The sequence below is a fragment of the Macrosteles quadrilineatus genome, unplaced genomic scaffold, assembly GCF_028750875.1.
Source record: "Macrosteles quadrilineatus isolate MER2022 unplaced genomic scaffold, UCM_ALF_1.0 Scaffold_1__1_contigs__length_201487025, whole genome shotgun sequence".
Lineage (NCBI taxonomy): Eukaryota > Metazoa > Arthropoda > Insecta > Hemiptera > Cicadellidae > Macrosteles > Macrosteles quadrilineatus.
In genome coordinates, this window is record NW_026542594.1 from 131,016,637 (window position 1) to 131,037,762 (window position 21,126).

Below are 21,126 nucleotides of genomic sequence, written 5' to 3' on the forward strand. Positions count from 1 at the left end.
AATTTGCTGGTATTTGTTTTTTGTGGGTAGTTGGCTTATTATGAACACGTGCTACAACTTCAAGTCTTTTGTTTACTTTTTCCTTGTTATTTAATTCAACCAACATGGTTACTTAGCAACCCATAAGACTAATGTTAAAAAAATGTGACTTTCAGTTTCGTTTTTCTACGTAATTAGATTTTTGTTGGAAGTTCTAACTGCATGAAGCTCGTTTTTAGGCCAAAAATAAACTATTTACAAGATTTGAAGAAAATCGTCGGAGCCGTTTTCGAGATCTTTTTGCAAGCAAGCAAGCAAGCATACATACAAGCAAACATTGCTCGTATTAGAGTATAGGATACAAGATTTGAAGAAAATCGTCGGAGCCGTTTTCGAGATCTTTTTGCAAGCAAGCAAGCAAGCATACATACAAGCAAACATTGCTCGTATTAGAGTATAGGATTACTCATTTTAATTTTAACTACATTATACAATCCATATTGTGAACATCATTGTTAAATTCTACAAGAAAGAAAGACATTTTAAAAGTGATATTTTAATCATCAAGACATGAATGAACTTAAACTTAAACACCTCAAGAAACTATGAATCCATCAAGACGGTTCCACCAATGAACATGAAAATAATGATTGACATTCTTGGTGAGTTTCATCAATATTAAGTTTTTTTTGTTTTTGACAAACTTATTTTCAGAAAAGGAACAATATTGTATATTAAACTGAAAAACTTGTCTTGTTACTTGTTTCTATAATTATTTATGTAAAATATTTAGCTGACAAATCCCAACAATATCAATTTTTAATTGTTTCACTTCTTTGCCTAATTTAGGCTGGTCCTTCGATTTATTTCCTTTATTAATTTTCTTATTTCAACTACTTTTTCCCCACAAATTCTTGGTCCAAATCGAGCAGGATTACTTTTGTTATCAGCCCTGTGGCCTTATAGTCTATTATCGAAACATCCATCTTACTTCTCATTCCTTCTGTCCCTACGTGTCTGACTGTACGTAACATGCCCATTGCAATATGCCCGGCAACAGATCAACAGATTTCAAGTCTGAAACTTACATACGTCTCACCAACTTGACAAAGGCTAGATTCTCTCATCTTTTAGAGATTATTAACAATTATGACACACCTATTACCAAATCGGACTTAAGAAAATTGACCAATTACCGCAATGAAATTCAAAGAAAATATGACGATTTCCTTTGCAATTTGGAACGTGTGGTTCAAGTTCAGGATGAGGGGAACATTACTGAGGAGCGTTTGGTAGCTGATCAAAACAGTGTATCAGACTTGTTCATAGAGTTGACCTCTTCTATTGATGATATGTTGTCATCTGGCGATGAACAACTTAGCCTTCCTGGTTCGAACGCTGAATTAACTATACAGCATCAGTCATGTTCAGCGCGACTACCAAAACTAGAACTTCCTAAATTTAGTGGGAACTTCGCTGATTGGTCAAACTTCATCAATGTCTTCAATACGACAATTCACAAAAACGACACGTTAAACAAAGTAACTAAGTTTCAATACTTATTAAGTGTTTTGTCATCAGAACCATTGAACCTGATTAAAAACCTTTCACTTACTGAGGCTAACTATGATATTGCCTACGAAATGGTTTTCAAACGTTACCAAAATGACAGACGCTTACGCCTACTTCATCTCAATATTATTCTTGACTTACCAGACATTTCTAGTCGCAATGTTTCTGGAATTCGCACGTTTGTTAACAGCTACAATGAACATATTCAGGCGTTAACTGTAATCGATTGTGACATCAGCAATTCTAACCATCTATTGACGGCTTTGCTACTTCGGAAACTTGATGTGGATTTACGCAAACGTCTTGAAACATTCCGTGACAACAGACAGGCTACAGCTCACACATTGCCCTCTGCAGAAGAAATACTTGAATTTCTCACGTCCGAATGTGATCGGCATGAGGATGCAGTTGCTACCACATCGTGTTTTAAAGAATCACGTATCTCTCATGTTCCGGAAAAACAGGTTAACACACGTAAATTTATAACAAGCCCAATATTCAACTCAAAACCTAAACCTCAACAAGTTACGTTGCTGTGTGCTGGATGTGATGGCACTGATCATAAAACTTACAACTGTGCCAAATTCTTAAAACTATCACCACAAGACAGATTCCAGGCAGTAAAATCACATCACCATTGTATTTCTTGCTTAGGAAATCACAGTTCTCAAACATGTCAGTCTCAGTCAGTTTGTAAACATTGTAGTAAACGTCACAACACCTTATTGCACTTTCCAACCGAAGAACTGACATTCACAAATAAAGCTGGACAATCCAATTCACACAAACGTAATGAGCAGTTTCGTCCATCTAATCTTAATACAGATGCACAAAATCCAATCACCTTGCATGTCCGTAATCCTCGAACCACTGTTTCACAAACAGCAATGGTCTTATTGGGAACTTTATTAATTAACATACGTAGTTCCAGTGGACAGGTTCAAACATTTCGTGCGCTTATTGATACAGGAAGCATGGCGTCTCTTATTTCTGAACGTGCTGTCCATTTACTGAATACTCCTCGAAGCAGATGTTTTACTCAAATTGTAGGCATCAGTCAGCAAAGTACGAAAACAAAGGGGCAAATTACAGCAAACATTGAGACTTTATCGGGAATTACACTACAGCCGAACCATTCATTTGTTATACTTGATAAGCTTACACTGAACATTCCTCGATGTCCAGTAGCTCCAGAGGTGGTTTCACGCTTGAAACATGAACAATTAGCAGATCCTAATTTTCATCTTCCTAACCGCATTGATGTCATTTTAGGAGCATCTTTGGTACCTCATTTATTCACAGGTCCTGTTACATCACTCGGCAGCACATTGCCATCAATAATTAATACTCCATGTGGTAACATAATTATTGGTACTACTCCATGTACACCTGATACATTGCAATCATGCACATCTCAATCGAGTACTTTAAATATTTGTTTGCATACTACAAGTTTAAATGATATACACGATTCCATTCAAAGATTTTGGCTCTTAGAAGAAATCCCAAATCACAAACAACAATCCCAAGAAGATATTCATTGTGAAAAGTTATTCGCAGACACTCATAGCAGAGACGAACTCGTTAGATACATTGTACGATTACCGTTTAAAGGCTCATCCAAAATGTTAGGTTCGTCCATTGATGCAGCTAAGCAACGTTTAATTGCAATGGAACGTAAGTTTTCACGTAATGAACGTTTTTCTATGTTGTATAAAGATTTTATGCATGAATACTTATCTCTTGATCATATGTCTCTCATAGATGTATCGTACTTAACTCCGCAACATTATTATTTACCTCATCACGGGGTGTTAAAAGAATCTAGTTCAACAACTAAGCTTCGCACTGTATTTGATGCAAGTTGCAAAACTGATTCTGGCCATTCACTCAATGACTTGTTACTGACTGGTCCAGCATTGCAACCTAACATAGCTGACATTCTGACTCAGTTCAGAAGACATCGTATTGTCATGTGCTCAGACATCAAACAAATGTATCGCCAAATTGTGATTCATCCTTCAGATCGTAACTATCAGCTGATTCTATGGCGCGATTCACCAAATAAGCCTATGCAAACATATCAACTTAACACTGTTACATATGGTATGAATTGTTCTCCATATTTAGCTATTAGAACCTTGCACCAGCCAGCTACTGATGAAGATCACAAGTACCCTCAAGCAGCCTATGCAATAAAACACCATACATATATGGATGATATTATTACTGGCTCAGACACTTTGGAAGAGGCCATACAACTTAAGACTCAACTTACTCAGTTATTGCAATGTGGTCAATTCGAACTTCGCAAGTGGATGTCAAACTCAGAAGAGTTGCTTCAAGATCTTCCTGAGTCACATCGCGAAACTCCAAAATTTGTGTCTGAATCCTCCTGTCCTCAATTTACTGTATTAGGTCTCCAATGGTCACCTACGTTGGACGTTTTCACTTACGTTACCACTAATCTAGATTCTAACGCAAATCTTACAAAACGACATGTTCTTAGCGCAATCGCTAAAATCTATGACCCGTGTGGATTCTTAACTCCATGCATCATGATAGCCAAGTGTATAATGCAACAAATCTGGACTCTTGGAATTAGTTGGGATAGCATTTTACCTGATTCTATGATCGATCAGTGGAAACGATTCTCCTATGATACTCAATATTTATCAGACATCGCCATACCACGTTCTTTAAATCTGCATTCTTTAAAAAGCATTGAGCTTCATGGTTTTGCGGACGCCTCAGAAACAGGATTTGCTTGTTTAATTTATTTCAGATGTGTTCATCTTGATGATTCAGTCACCATAAATTTTGTTATGGCAAAGGGTCGTGTCGCTCCATTACGTCGCACCACAATACCTCGTTTAGAGTTATGTGCAGCTCATTTGCTGTCAAAGTTGACATCACATTGCACATCATTGTTTCCCAACATGTTTAATACAAACAACATCTTCTTGTGGTCTGATTCCACAATTGTCTTAACCTGGATCAAAACCCCAGCTTACCAACTTAAAACTTTTTTCGCCAATCGAGTTGCCGCGATTCAAGAAACGCACTCCACTGAAGTGTGGCATCACGTTAACACTAATGACAATCCTGCTGACTGTGGTTCTCGTGGTTTACGAGTCAAACAGCTGGTAGACAATCATATGTGGTGGTCAGGGCCATCATGGCTTTCACGTCCATCTACAGATTGGCAAAAGCAAGAGCATCCAAAAACTGACTTTAATTCTGAAGTTTCGTCCGAATTAAAACCAACACCATTGCCTGTGTTTGTAACTACAGGTATCACTGAATGGCAACCACTCAAATTTAATTCATCGTGGACAAAACTCGTGCGTATAATTGCAATTGTTTTACGATTCAAACACAACTGTTTGAATAAACAGAATCGTATCATAGGTTTCATCACAACTGACGAATTGCGCACATCTACATTAAAGATCTTTCACAGAGTCCAATCAGAAGTCTTCGCCACTGAAAAACAGGAACTTCAAGCTAACCACTGTCCTAACAAACTGAAACCACTCCATCCGTTCATTGATGACAATGACATTATTCGTGTCGGAGGGCGTCTTCAGAATTCTGAACTTCCATACCAGTCAAAACATCCGATATTATTACCTAAATCTCACCACATCACAAATATTTACATAGACTACTGGCACATTACCTACTTGCATGCCGGTCCTTTATTCATCCAATCCATCTTATCTCGTTGTGTATGGATCTTAAACGCACGAAACATCATTCGAAAACGGATCCACAACTGTGTCACATGTTTCCGACACAAACCAACAAACACCATTCTATTGATGGCGTCTTTACCAAAACCCAGAGTTACCCCATCTAAACCATTCTTGCATACTGGAACTGATTTCATGGGACCATTTGATACCAAAATAGCTAACATGAGATTTCTTAAAATTACCAAAACCTATGTCTGTTTGTTCATCTGTATGACTACTAAAGCAGTGCATCTAGAACTTGTAACTGACTTGACAACAGAAGCATTCATCGCAGCGCTCACTAGATTTATTAGTCGTCGAGGAATTTGTTCTCACATCTACTGTGACTGTGGCACCTATTTCAAGAGTGCTGCTAATGAATTAAACCGTATCACACAGCACACCATCGCTTCTTCAGATGCACGTGATAAATTACAAAGCCACTTTGCTCCATCAGACATCAGGTTTCATTTCAATCCTCCTTGTGCCCCTAATTTCGGTGGCCTATGGGAAAGAACAGTTCAAAGCGTTAAACGACACCTAGTTAGAGTTATTGATAAAACCATCCTCACACTTCCTGAAATGATGACATTATTAACGCAGATTGAGGCAATTCTTAATTCAAGACCTCTTACACCTCTCTCGACCGATCCTCAAGAACTAGATGTACTTACTCCAGGACATTTCTTGACAGGTGCACCATTAGTTTCCATCCCTGAACCACGTCTACTCGATGTGTCACCCAATCGACTTTCACGTTGGCAACAAGTGCAACAATTTTCACAACATCTATGGAAACGATGGAGCCTAGAATATTTGCATCATCTCCAGCAACGTCACAAGTGGACAAAATCGACTGCAAACATCAAGATTGGTGATTTAGTTCTCCTGAAAACCTCAACTCTACCATGCCATTGGCCAACCGGCCGTATCAGTGAATTACTTCCTGGGAAAGACAACATTGTCCGTGTGGTAAAAGTCAAGACCACTGATGGAGAATACATTCGCCCAGTGTCCCAAGTCTATCCAATGCCAATGAGTGACACCAACTTTGGTTGAACCAGACGTTCAACGGTGGCCGGCGTTGTTGCGTACTAGTTCATCACTTTTCCATATTTTCATTCAAAATTGATTTCAATATATTATAATTTTATTTCTTCTTTGTTCTGAATACAATTTCCTATTTTTCTTTCCCATCCCAATTTCTTGACAGCTGAAAGTTATTTAATTTAATGTTTATTTACATCATATTTTTGATTATTAAAAAAAAAAAACATTGCATTTCTATCTTCAGTACAATCACTACATATCATTTTTTATTCTCAATTTATTTTATAACTCACATACAATTTTCATGGGATTTAAGCAAATATTACTCATTTTAATTTTAACTACATTATACAATCCATATTGTGAACATCATTGTTAAATTCTACAAGAAAGAAAGACATTTTAAAAGTGATATTTTAATCATCAAGACATGAATGAACTTAAACTTAAACACCTCAAGAAACTATGAATCCATCAAGACGGTTCCACAAATGAACATGAAAATAATGATTGACATTCTTGGTGAGTTTCATCAATATTAAGTTTTTTTTGTTTTTGACAAACTTATTTTCAGAAAAGGAACAATATTGTATATTAAACTGAAAAACTTGTCTTGTTACTTGTTTCTATAATTATTTATGTAAAATATTTAGCTGACAAATCCCAACAATATCAATTTTGAATTGTTTCACTTCTTTGCCTAATTTAGGCTGGTCCTTCGATTAATTTCCTTTATTAATTTTCTTATTTCAACTACCTTTTCCCCACATCTGTGGAATAATACTACCAACTATTTCTTTATCTACTGCATTCAAAAGTCAACAGCTGATCACATGTCTTTGTTTATGTGTCAAATACTGCTCCCATAAGGATTACATTGAAACTTTGAGACCCAGTGGGGCGGATTCCTGAGAGACATTTTTAACGCCATATAGATGTTGGCACTCACCGATATGGTCTTAATCACCATGCAAAATTTGAGAACGATTGATTCAGCCGTCTAGGAGGAGTTTGCGTATTACGAAATGCATAAAAGGCGACGTATAAGAGCTTCGCTCGCTCCGCTCGATAATTATCCACCACTTCAAATAAAGAATAGTTTAAATTTAAAGCAGTTTAGCAAAGCAACGATAATTTGGCTTTCTTCTCAGCAGGTATGCCTAACGGTCACGGAGAAAATACAAAAATAGTGTAATTTAAAATTCTCATGTTATTCTTATGGAGAAAATGAAAACTGTTGTAGTTTACTTGTTTATGGATATGTATTGATAAAATTGGCGAATTTATTTATTTCATCCTATAGTATTGACGTATGGTAAAAAACCCTTTTTACCTTCTCCGTAGCAGCAAACCTAAGCACTCGTTAAATCTAATGTTATTTAAATAGGGAATAAATATGTCTTATTTATGGAAATACTAGCAGAGTACCCGTCCTTCGTACGGGGTTGGCATATTGACGGTATACTAATGGTATTACACATCTACCATAGCCAAAATGTTCTACCACTTTACCTAAACAATAAAGAAAAAGAAAATATTACGAATTAACAAAAAATCACAAATTATTCATGACATTAAAAACATATGTCCCCAGGATTGCCTTTTATGACTAAAATGGTAGGAACGCATCTTGTCAGACAATCCGTTTGTACACAAAACACGAAACGATAACAGATAGGCCTATCAATTCACGCGTGTATATTGCCTCGGGCAGGACTGGAAGTAAACTGAATCAGGTTATGACGGAAAGACGTGGTCTCTGGATTGTCGTCTGCGTTATCAAAAGCTGATATTAGACTAATTGTAGTGACGGAGGAAAGTATGTTGAAAATATAATGGGATTCATACTTGAGTTTTCCATTCAAAACTATTGACAATAATAACCAATTTATATGCTGGATATAAATGATGGTCTTGAAATTCTACAGTACTGCACGAAAGGAAATTTATTAAATACTTTGAGGAGTTTGAAATATATGAATACATAAAACTGGGGACAGCACAAAATTTTTGAGTGAAAACACTCAATTAATTATGAAACCCATTATATTTTCAATACTCTTCTCAGTCACTTCAATAGTCCAATATCAGCTGTTGAAAACGCAGACGACAATCCAGAGACCACGTCGGTCCGTCATAACCTGAACCCGATTCAGTTTACTTCCAGTCTTGCCGACGGCAATGTACACGCGTGAATTGATAGGCCTATCTGTAATCGTTTTGTGTTTTGTGTTAAATGTTTGTAACGTATTCTGACGACACCTCCAGAAGGGGATCTTTTGTAAATCCTGACTATGGTGGAGTTAAAGAACCAACAAAACATATGTAGCATGTAAAATTCGACACTGGCATGTTAAGGATTGTCTGACAAGGTGCTTTACCATTCTTAGAAGCAATCTTAATTACGAACGGCAAAATGTTGTTGGTGTTGATAGTGAGCTACTTTTAGTGAGAAACACTTTTTCGGGCTGCTTGTACAAAATTATACAGCCATTATGACAGCTAACAAAAATTTAAATTCCCCCCAAAAATTCCTTGCGCCACAGTACCCCCCCTCTGGGCACCCCTGCTAGAATTCGAGCAACATGTACACTGGTCTTACAATTAAAAGACTAAATCCTCAATTGAAAATTATTTTTAGACAACTAGGAATCCATTTAGAGACAATCAATAGTGTGCAGGAGTGTCTCAAGCAAATTATTCAACAAAACTCTACTTTGTATGAAAACAATAAACTGCTACTAAACTTATATATCAATTTTCTTTTCGTCAATATAAAATTGGTGGAGAAAACTATAACCATAAGCAACAATTTTTTACCAACGTTTAAGTGCTAACATTATTGTGACTGTAATTTACCAAATTTACAACCTGGCCTTTCAATGTACCTTGGCAGTTGTTATGTTAATGATCGGCTCTGCCAGATTAACTTTGATGATGGTCCCTGGTTTGTATTGCTCTTTCAACTTGGCTCCCTCAGTCTCTGTGTTAGGCTTGGAAAGCTGTTGTTTAAGAACAGTCATAACCTTTTTTTGCATGTTTAGATACCTATTCCGTAACTGTCTCCATTCCTTCCTGCAACAGTAATTGAAATAAATAACTGCACAGGGGCAGGAGGGGGATTATGAGATAATTTTGTTGTGAAAAAACATTGGAAAAGTATTGTAAAATTATAATGCAAAAGTAAGAAACTATTGCAAAATCTATTAAATTTAATATCAATATAAAATTGCTTAAGAACTCTTGTCTGCAATAGTTCAGTATGATTTTTTTTCTGGTATTATAATTATGAGTTACTGATTTTTTTATACATAAATTAAGTATATGTTAAGCACTTAACGTTACAAGGACAATTGTGTTCAATCATAAAACCTCTTACAGTTAAAAATGGTTACAATTTTTCATATTACAGTAGGCCTAATTACTTTCAGGACATTCAGCATGGCAAAGTAATGCTAGACAAAATTGTTGATGTTTTGAATGAGAGCCTCAGCGGGGTGGATAGTTTTTTTATAAATTGAATTTATATATTGATATTATATTGGCAACATTAGTTGAAATAAATAACTGCACAGGGGCAGGAAGGGGGTTGTGGCCTTATTTTGTTATGAAAAGAGAAAGACATAGGAAAACAAAAAATATTGTAAAATTATAATGCAAAAGTAAGAAAACAAACTTAATTATTACAGACAAGCTTATGTTCAAAATATGGAGAAACTCTTACAGTAAAACTCAAATTAATTACTTGAGGTTGAAGGGCAAGAAAGCTAATTATAATATCATTATCATTAGCGTTCATTAGCAACAGAACTGTGTTGAATCGAATCGTAGTTTATAAACAGAAAAATGTATCAAGTGATTGTTTATTGTAAACTGTTGCATTAAACAAGTAAATGAAAATGTACGATTGAAAATTGTGTCCAAAGAACATGAAACAAGAAACAAGCTAGAACAGAAATCAGAAAATTGAAATTAGTCTTACTTGGAGAGAACTCTAAGGCCAAGTGAACTAGCTGTTACTTTATCTTTCTTTAGCTTTATATTAGTCTTACTTCGAGAGAACTCTAAGGCCAAGTGAACTAGCTGTTACTTTATCTTTCTTTAGCTTTATATTAGTCTTACTTGGAGAGAACTCTAAGGCCAAGTGAACTAGCTGTTACTTTATCTTTCTTCAGCTTTATATTAGTCTTACTTGGAGAGAACTCTAAGGCCAAGTGAACTAGCTGTTACTTTATCTTTCTTTAGCTTTATATTAGTCTTACTTGGAGAGAACTCTAAGGCCAAGTGAACTAGCTGTTACTTTATCTTTTTTTAGCTTTTTCTTTCTTTTTCTTTTCTTCTGTAGCTTTGTCGAATTAGCTTCTGTTACCTCTTCAGTTTCCTCTTCTGGTACCGATGAATCCTCTTTTTTTTTTGTACCTGTAGTGAAAATTATTTTGAAACGTTAAATTTGGTTGTGCACAAACACATGAAGGTCCACCGTCACTTCAATCTAAAAGTAAACAATGAATACCATAATAATGTGCTCCTATGATTTCATTAGTTCAGTGATATATTTTATAATTTTGCGATTATTATTATAGATTTGAATGTTGTTGACACAAGTTGTATTTTCAAAGTTGGTTTTAACTGGTCTCAGTATACAAAACTAGGTGGTGTTCGCAGTCACGTTCAAAACATTTGAGTGTAGTCATCAGGGCATGGCCATCATATAGCTATTGACCCTCACAATCAAGTTTCAAAATCATTATACCTACCTTTTCAGATAGGGAAACATTTGTGTAGGGATGAACTTTTAAGGTAATAAAAATAGTTTCAAAACTATTTTCCGGTGAAGAGAAAAATGTTGTTAATAGCACAGATATGTTATTAAATGGATTTTTTGAGACCTGAAGTTACATTTTAAGTTAAAAACCTATGGGATGGTATATTTTCTGTTTTAGCCAATTTCCCATAAAGGGAATCGAGCTATTTAACGTAGGTCTCATGGTAAGACCTAGACCCGGGACCGATTTACTAATTTTTTCAGGTCACAGAGCCCAAAACAACCTCCTCATGTACATTTCATTAGCAGCTAATGAGCTTGATAACTTGCTGATCATAGTATATATAATTGCACTAGTACAACAAATACAACCCAAGGGAGGTAATTTAACCCTCTAATTGTCGCCCACCCCATATTGGGCGGGTCTTCTTATGCGTATAAGTGTCGCCCACCCAGGGCTGCCGAGAGAAATCCTGGGCCCCTGTGCAATTTCCAACTTGCCCCCCCCCCACCCATTACTACGAGAGTAATGCTCTTAATTTGCTACACACAGAAAAGCTTTCTATATGTATATTTATTATTATTAGCTGACTCTTTAAGAGATTTACAAAATTCCTTTGGCTATTAACTTAGCCCACATTGAACTCTTAAGTTATTTCTTAATACAGTACACGTGATTAACCGAGGTTATTGGGACCGAGACTAACTCGGTTACCAAGAATCTCGGATAATACAGAGGTTGCATCGATTTTGAGGTTAGGGTTACGGTACCTTATTATGAGGTCAAATGTGTTTTTCAACAACACACATAGCAAATGAAAAATTATAATATGCAATTTTTAAGCAACCTTTTTTTCAAAATAGGCCTAAGTTAAATGTAGAATTGTTAAAGAAAAAAGTAATACAAAAAACAAAAAACATTTTCAAAACTTCTATAACACGTTCGCTGCTGACGACTCCGATCGGAGTACTGGCACAGCGTGAGTAGGACTCCGGTCGAAGTCACGGTGCAGTGTTATACAAGATGGTCTACTGTGACCTCCACATTTATCGGAGATCAACTAAACTATGTCAGCATGTTATGCAGGTCCTGTACTTTAATTTGGTGTAGGTTGGTAGTAAAATTTCCCGTAAAATCCCGTCTGGCAATGCTTTTTGTCTCGTTTTCAGGGATTTTCTCTCTTTCGAGCCACATTACAAAGACATTGGCTACGGATCCAGGCAGTGCTGTTATCTGTGAGTTTTTCAGTGAACTACTTCCACTCTCGAGGTAACACAGCACCATTACCACCGCTGTTTTGCCGCTGTCAAGACTGAAATATTTTATTTATATTTATTTGCTATTGCGTTTGCTGATTCACTGACGCGCCGAAGCTGCGTCGCAATTTCCAACCGTACTGCCAAAGGGATTCTCGCAACGAACGTGTTAACCGTCTTGAAAACATTAGGTTAAACACAGTACTATTAGATATATACATAAAATAAACCACTACATTATTTAAAATAAAACTAAGGTGTAACTTTCGTTTAAAATCTGCTTAAAATCACATTTCCTTCAAGTTTGACCTGATTTACAACTAGACCTTGACACAATCATGTCTACATTAAAACATTGTAATGAAGAAGACTGACACTCATTTCTGTATTTTTTTGCCTCCTGATCACAAATTTAAATTAATCTAGAGGTTAAAATACCTTTAATCCGTCAGTGTGATCAAATGTCATCACAATGAAGACTGACACTGCTATGTCATGTTCTGCAGACGTCTTGTCCAGTCCAGTTTGAGAAACATAGGTACAATAATAAAGTAATTATTGTTTTCCTATTGAAAATAAAAATATGCCTACGGTATTTAAGCCAAAAACGACCTCAGATAACCCAGGGGCTCGGATAACCGGGGCTCGGATAATCGGGAGTTTACTGAAGATAAGATTGGTGGGCCACAATGGAACGTGGGCCACAGTGGAACAACTATATTTTTTTGTAATTAGCTACTCCGCCAACTGCTGCACTCTTTGAGTGAACTCCAAAACTGTTTGTCCACCCATAGTTCATTGGTGCAAATGGCAGCCTCCATCTAAGGAAGAGATATTATTCATATTATGATTTTGACATCTTGAAATAATTTTTCCAGGTTATTTCTTCACAACTTTAGCTTCTATTTGCAGTTATTAGAGATAAGTGTCACATACCAGAATAAAGATCAACTCTTTCCAAAACTTTTAGACTAGTTAGCATATTTGTACAAAGTTCTGAAATGGAATTAGGGTTAGTTTTTCTGATCAAATAGACATGGGCCACAATGAAACAGTTGATGCTGGGCCACAATGGAACTGTTCCACTGTGACCCAATATCATGTATTTCATTGTAAAAAAGATATTACCTATTATATGTCATTAATTTATTAGTTTGAAACCCAATTATGGGGGTTTTCCCATTAAATTATCCTATTTGGAAATTTATCAATAGCCAAAGAGTCCTGAAATGGCTGTTCTTTTATAGATCAATATGTCAAGAGGAAGAAAGTGAATTTTTACTTGCTTACCGTTAACTAATTACAAGTAGAACCATTTGAAAATGTTAGTTTTTACATGTATTTTATTTGAGGTTAATAAACAAGATTTATTGTACAGTATTTTTGCATTTTAATTCATTGTTCCAATGTGGCCCTATGGAACACCTACGTAGGTTTTGTAAAACAGTCCATAAAAATCAGTTGGTTTCCATTTCATTATCAATTTAAAAATATATGTAATGTATGTGGGAAAGGTTGTTCTCTAAGTACATTTATTCTCAACTTTCAGTCTACATAATGATATTTCCATTTTTGAATCTTCATTAAATTTTCTATCAGAAAACGAATAATATGCTACAGTGAAACCCATTTAAAACCTTGTACATTCGACTTAAATAACAAATTTTGGAAAATCAATAAAAAGGGCACTGCAGCCATCTTATCTGGCGTATCAGATGTCATGTTGATTGGAGATGCAAACCAAATCCCTTACATAAATGTGACTAAATATTTAGAAACACAATACATCACCAAAATAGCCACCCTTACTCACGAGATGTTTCATTCACTCCAAGATCGTTCACTCCTAAAAGTAATTTTACAAATTATTTGCCCGTTTGTTCGCTCAACTATTCATTCAATCCAACGGGTACAGTCAGCTCTAGAAGTAGACTAACTAGTATAAAATATTAATTTTGAATTTTACTGTACAGTAGATCGAATGCACATTGGAGTGAACGATCAGTATTATATAAATAATGCAGTATATGCATCAAGAACATGTTTTTGATGTGTATATATCTAATATAATCATCAGACGTAACCCGTATTTAAGATTCTTAAGGTGAAGCTTTAAATACTAGACCTGCCATGTATTTTAAAATTTGTTTGGTAGAAATAATCTAAATTACATATGATCAGTATCTTTGTAATCACAACTAACGTGTGTATTTATAAATATCACTACTTTTACGTGGCATTCAATGCACTACAACTAGATTGGGCTATACTAGAATCCAGGATTAGATTTTACAAATTTATTTGGTATATACTTAATTTTACAGATACCTTTTGCACGCAACTTTCCGTTCTTAATTAATGAGTGCAGTTAATGAAAAAATGACTAATTTTATGTTTAACGCAATATTTATCCCCTTAGACACTGACATAACATGTCACATGTTGCATATCATTTTAAAGCTTAAAATGTGGAGATGTTTTTGGGTCGCCGGAATTCTACCCTCGGATATTCATCCCCATGAAAAAACGCCTACGTCATTTTGACGTCACGAGGGGCGGGGCCTATACACGGTCGAGAAACAGCCCGTGACTGAAAATCTACCCCCGGACTTCTACCCCCAGACATCTACCCCCGGAGATCTACCCCCAGACCTCTACCCCCGGACATCTACCCCCAGAAATCTACCCCCGGACATCTACCCCGGAAATCTACCCCCCGTGGTCAACTCTGCCACGTATCGGCCAATATTCATTGTTGTAATTGATTTGATTAATTGCTTTATGTAAATCAATGGCTCTTCGGTTAATCATTACCCTCTAATATCTAGTATTAAGCATGTGATATGTCATTGTCTTGTTTAACATTATACCTATGTCTTCCTAATAAAATAAGCTGTAACAGCCCTTTTTCACCCGAACTACTTCACCGATTTTTATGTTTGAGGTGTAATTTTGAATCTTAAGATCCAGCGCAACGCATAATTGTAATTAAAACAATATTTTGATAAAGGGCTTTAAAAGTTTGACCCTTAAGCATTTGATTTATTTCCAGACAGTTATTTAAATGGTTGACCAACTCTCACATACAGTAACAGCTAACGGCGCATGCACGAGCGCAGATCGTGAAATTTAATACATATCATTGAAGGAGGTTATTTTCTGATTACTAGAGGTAAAAATGCAATGCAATTAAATGTTGATAAAAAGCCTGCCACTGGTTGATCAATAAATCTATACTTATTTAATACGCAAGCAGGTTTTTTGTGACAATTACTCCTCCGAAACTACTGAACCAATTGACATGTTTTTGGTGTCATTGGAAAGAGCGTAACGTGAAGTTGTGCAGGAAACTTTCTTTTTAAGGAAATAATTAGAGAGTGAGGCCCTGGAGCCCTTTAAAGTTTCGTATCTATCCATAAGATTAACATGGGAAACAAAATTTGTCATGGAACTCCAGCTGTTGTCAGAAATTAAGAGTGAAATATTTATTGATGGTATCCATGGTAACAAAGAACAAACCTACAAAATTTAAAAATGTAAACAAGCAGAACTAACTGTCAAATTAATTTTGATTTCACAATTCCACACAGCTGGTTCAAACATATTCAATACTGCATGATTATTAGAACAGGAACGGTAGGGATCATAAACATTAATCAAATATGTCACTCGCCCGTATCATTTTTGTCTATGCCCGAATGTAAACATTTAGCATAGATTAAATGTAACTGTCAAACTATATGTTAATGTAATTAGTATGGAATTCTTTCAACATTATTTGTTGATCGAGTTTGTTTCAATATTTTTGAGCTGCTGTAATAATATTTTACAGGAAATAATTGTTAGATATATTCATGGATATAAGTAATAAGATTCTTCAATCTTAGCTGTTATTAAAATTGTGTATCCGCAGCATACCTTCAGACTAAGCGAATTTCCATTTACCTGGCTTAATTAATACAAAGATTAATTATTCCCTTAAAATGGTCATTTTTTTCCTATTTCCATAACATTAAGTTAATTTTAATATGAGTATTTAGGTTTGCTGCTACAGGGAAGGTAGGTGTGGTTTTGTTGAAATGTTGATAGCTAAGTATGATTGTTATTGGTTTGCAAATCCTGTAATAGGTACTTTACAATTGCTCGAATTCGAGCAACATGTACACTAGTTAATTAATTATTTCATTATCAATTCCCCTCTAGTAATACGAAGTAGTATAATCCCTTGGTCGTATACACTATCCGGAGTTTTGCATTGGCCTAAAAAGTCTAGTTGTTTACACAAAGAATTAATTGACAAAAAATAAAACATAAACATATTTTATGATATTTGTCAATGCTGGTTGGGAAATAACGGATAAATAGTGTACATGTTGCTCGAATTCGAGCAATTGCAAAGTATTACAGGAGTAATTTCAAAACGAATAACAGTCATATTTACAATGAGTTTAAAAGAGTCAACTCAAAGATTACCGGTGTGTAACTCATGGAGATACTCACAATGTATACAGGGTGTCTCAGACCACCCGGCCGGCTTGTATAGCTCCAATATGAAAGCAAATGGAAACCTAATTGCAACTGGAACCCCCTATTTTGACCCCAAGGAATTCAGCTAAATTATTTTCAACCCCAAAAAAGCACCCCAAAGGGCAGATTTTGGGGGGTGGGGGTGGTTTTTGGGAAATTTTCAAATGTAAATGGGGGTCGTGTTATACCTCTTGTTAAAGGTCCTTTAGTCCTGAGTATTTTAGTGGAAACAGATTTAAATTATCTCCATCCCTATTTACAGGGTGTTCAAAAACGTACAAAAAATAGACCTTTGAACTACTTTTCACTGTTAAGAGGTGGAATTTCGTGGGGGGTTCAAATTTTGACAACACTTTAATTAATAAATGAGCTTTCAAAAAACTCTGGTTTTAACCCTTTTGCTATCTTTTTACTTATGTTACGCATTTTCAAACTTTTTGAAGTTTCAAAAGCTGTTATCTCAAAAATTTCAAATGGCAACATGGGTTTAATTACAAACCACATTGTAGCCCTTGAAATTTGCTATATTTTTTGTATTTAATGTTTTTTGGTATCTTCATTGGTTAAAGAGATATAGCGAAATTAGTGTATTTTAATGTTTTATTAAATGGTATTCAAAGTGTTTGCTGTTGCAAATGTAGCCCTTTAGGTCTCAATTAAAACAAATCTTGTCAAAAAAATAAAATAGTACTCAGATTGTTGATATTGGAAGATTGATAAAGGTAAGAAGACAACTGCAAATATTCTTAGTTATTTTACAATTCCATGACTCTAATAGTGCTTTGAATGAATAATTTGTTTGAATCAGCATTAATAGCCTACATACCGATGGACTTCTACAAATGCTTAAATTGCCTTCCATTTTGTTCCATGCAAACCCCAACTCTGTTTATGCACGTAGAACTTCTTCTCCACTATTATGGTACTGTATTGCTATTTTACTACCGCAGGTGCATTCACCTCTCTTACAGATCCAGTAAGTTCCTTATAATTTGTTTTATCTGATCAAACGTGACCAGTTTCACGCACACGCTCATTGATTTTAAAATTAATTTTTTTGTTATTTACCAGTAGCATTTATAGACAGTATTCATTCAAAGCACTATTAGAACTTTGTAAATTGTAAAATAACTAAGAATATTTGCAGTTGCGTTTTTTCCTTTATTAATCCTCCAAGTTTAACAATCTGGGTTGTATTTTCATTTTTTAACATAATTAGTTTTAATTGAGACCTAGACGTGTACATTTACAACAGCAAACACTTGGAATACCATTTAATAAAACATTAAAATACACTAATTTCGCTATATCTCTTTAACCAATGAAGATACCAAAAAACATTAAATACAAAAATTATAGCAAATTTTAAGGGCTACAATGTGGTTTGTAATTAAACCCATGTTGCCATTTGAAATTTTTGAGATAACAGCTTTTGAAACTTCAAAAAGTTTGAAAATGCGTAACATAAGTAAAAATATAGCAAAAGGGTTCAAACCAGAGTTTTTTGAAAGCTCATTTATTAATTAAAGTGTTTTCAAAATTTGAACCCCCCACGAAATTCCACCTCTTAACAGTGAAAAGTAGTTCAAAGGTCTATTTTTTGTACGTTTTTGAACACCCTGTAAATAGGGATGGAGATAATTTAAATTTTTTCCACTAAAATACTCAGGACTAAACGACCTTTAAAAAGAGGTATAACACGACCCCCCTTTACATTTGAAAATTTCCCAAAAACCACCCCCACCCCCCAAAGTCTGCCCTTTGGGGTGCTTTTTTGGGGTTGAAAATAATTTAGCTGAATTCCTTGGGGTCAAAATAGGGGGTTCCAGTTGCAATTAGGTTTCCATTCGCTTTCATATTGGAGCTATACAAGCCGGCCGGGTGGTCTGAGACACCCTGTATAGACAATAGACAATTCCTTTATTACAGTTTAATCAAGAAATGATACAGCGTCAAATTGAAATAAATAACATTGATATAATCGATACAAAGTGAAATGGAAAAGCTTCTTCAGTGTTGTGTGTGGTCTTGCCATGCAAAGAACTCCTTTAGGGTGTAGAAAGCTTTGTCTAGCAGCCATCTCCGTAGCTTTCTCTTCATCAGCACAGGGCCTCCAATTTTCAAGTGGTCTGGTAGCTTGTTTAGCATCTTCACTCCTGCATACAGTTCTTTTCAAACATTGCTGTTCTGTGGCCAGGCAGCACATAGTTTCCTGCATATCTAGTGTTGTATTCATGTATATCTCTTTGTTTAGGCGGGTCTTTGGTTACACAGTAATAAACAGTATCTAGGATGTAGATGGAAGTCACCGTCAGGATGTTCAGGTTTTTGAAGGCATCTCTACAGCTTTGTTCTTTACTTATGCCTGCTATTATTCTGATAGCCTTGCTGCATAACCAGGACCCGGTTAAGATTGTCCATAGTGGATCCACCCCAGACAGTAATACTATAGCCTACATATGGCTTTCAAACAATGTATGGTATGCAGTCCTCGTTGCCTCAGGGGTACTAGTCTCTTTGATTCGTTTTATGGCAAAGCGAGCTGGCCCGAGTTTTTGGCAAAGATTACCTATATGACAATCCCAGGAAAAATTTTCATAAATTATGACACCTAGATGTTTTATTTATTCAGCTGCTGTCAGGTTGGGCATTTCAGATACTGTAGACTTTTTATTTCCAAAAGTCATTTGCTTGGTCTTACTTTCATTGAGGAGTAAGTCATTTTTCATAAAGTAGCCCTGTGTCATATTGAAAGCAATATAGGTGTTTACCTATAGTTGATCTATGTTTCTGTTTGCTGTAAGCAGCACAGTGTCGTCTGCATACATGACCATCTTGCTGTATTCCTCAAGGTGTTCCGGGAAGTCATTAATAAACAGCCCAAACAGAACTGGCCCTAGGACAGAGCCCTGGGGAACTCCTCTGTTAGTCGGTAGCGATTCAGATCTGCAATATCTGTAAACCCTTTTGTTGTGTGTTTTTTTTTACCATTTGGCTTCGCCCTGTTAGATAACTTGCAAACCATTTCAGTGCTGTTCGCTGGATTCCTAAATTTTGAAGTTTAGTTAGAATAAGATCATGTCCCAAGGAATCAAAAGCCTTGCTTAAGTGAAGGCTGGTGATAGTGTTGCCATTTTCTATGTTCTCAATGATATATTCAACAAGGTCTATCAGAGCAGTTGTGGTTGATTTTCCAGGAACAAACCCATGTTGGCTGTTTGTCAATGCTTGGTTTTGACTAAGATGCTCCTGAATTCTTACTTTTATAATCTTCTCTATAAGTTTGGAGACAGATGAGATTAGCGAGATAGGTCGGTAGTTAGAGATGCAATTTGGTGAAATTTTTGTTGACGTAACAGTAGGGTTTGTTATCACAGGTGTAGTGACAGTTACGCTAGGGTTTTTTTTCGAGCCGTTGCTGTGTGAAAGACAACTGATTTAGTTGACATGGTACGTCGGCTATGTTCAGGAACGATCGGCTGTGTTCGGGTGTCTGAGTTATTGGTCCGCTAATGTGACCTTGACTATCACATTGCACTTTGGGAAAATTTTGACTTTGTCTGCTAGACAGTTTAGGGAAAATTTTTACCAACAGATTTGTAGGAATGTGAATACTAGCGTCTGATTGGTCCACAGACTCGTTGCTTTCTTCCTCTGTGTGTTCTAATCTCTGTTGTGGTTGTGTTTCTTGTTCTGTGTCTGTGCATGTGACTTCATCAAGATGGCGATCTTTATCTTCAATTTCACTGTTACTGTTGTAGTCGAAATCCGGGTTTAGGTTAGAGTTTTGCGTTTTTAGGTCTTAAGTTATATCCCTTCTCGGCCATGATTAATTACTAAACTGATTATGCAAGTTGAGCGTGATTGATTATTGTTTTGAATTACGGCTTTGTGTTGTAGTTGGGGAATGTAAATTAATCACGGCCGACAAGTTAATACAAACTCTTAAATGTAACAATTTTATAGGCTAGCTATTGTGAGAATTGCAATAAAGTTTATGAGCTATTCAAGCCAAAACGTTGGTGCGCCAATTTGTAGCTCTTCACACACTATTCCTTTTAGGCTAGGTCTATTCTATGTTTAATAACAGAACAATATAAAAAAATACAAAAGGTATTTTATTGAAACAAAATGAACAGAGAGGTAACAAAATTTAAAAGGCTGAGTTACAATGAAAAGACTGACAATGGAATGTGGGCTTAAGTTAAAATAAATTGGAAGATTAATTTAAAATTTAGG

The 21,126-nt window shown here is 35.7% G+C and overlaps 1 protein-coding gene across 1 annotated transcript in view; it reads right to left on the bottom strand.

The window, feature by feature from the left end:
* LOC128985046 (la-related protein 7) overlaps nt 1-21,126 on the bottom strand; it is a 102,696-nt gene that overhangs the window by 13,409 nt on the left and 68,161 nt on the right. Inside the window, exons 6-7 of the mRNA XM_054404422.1 lie at nt 10,601-10,757; nt 9,227-9,413 (exon numbers count right to left, since the gene is read on the bottom strand). Of these exons, the coding sequence (XP_054260397.1) occupies nt 9,227-9,413; nt 10,601-10,757 (344 nt within the window). The remainder of the gene's footprint in view (nt 1-9,226; nt 9,414-10,600; nt 10,758-21,126) is intronic.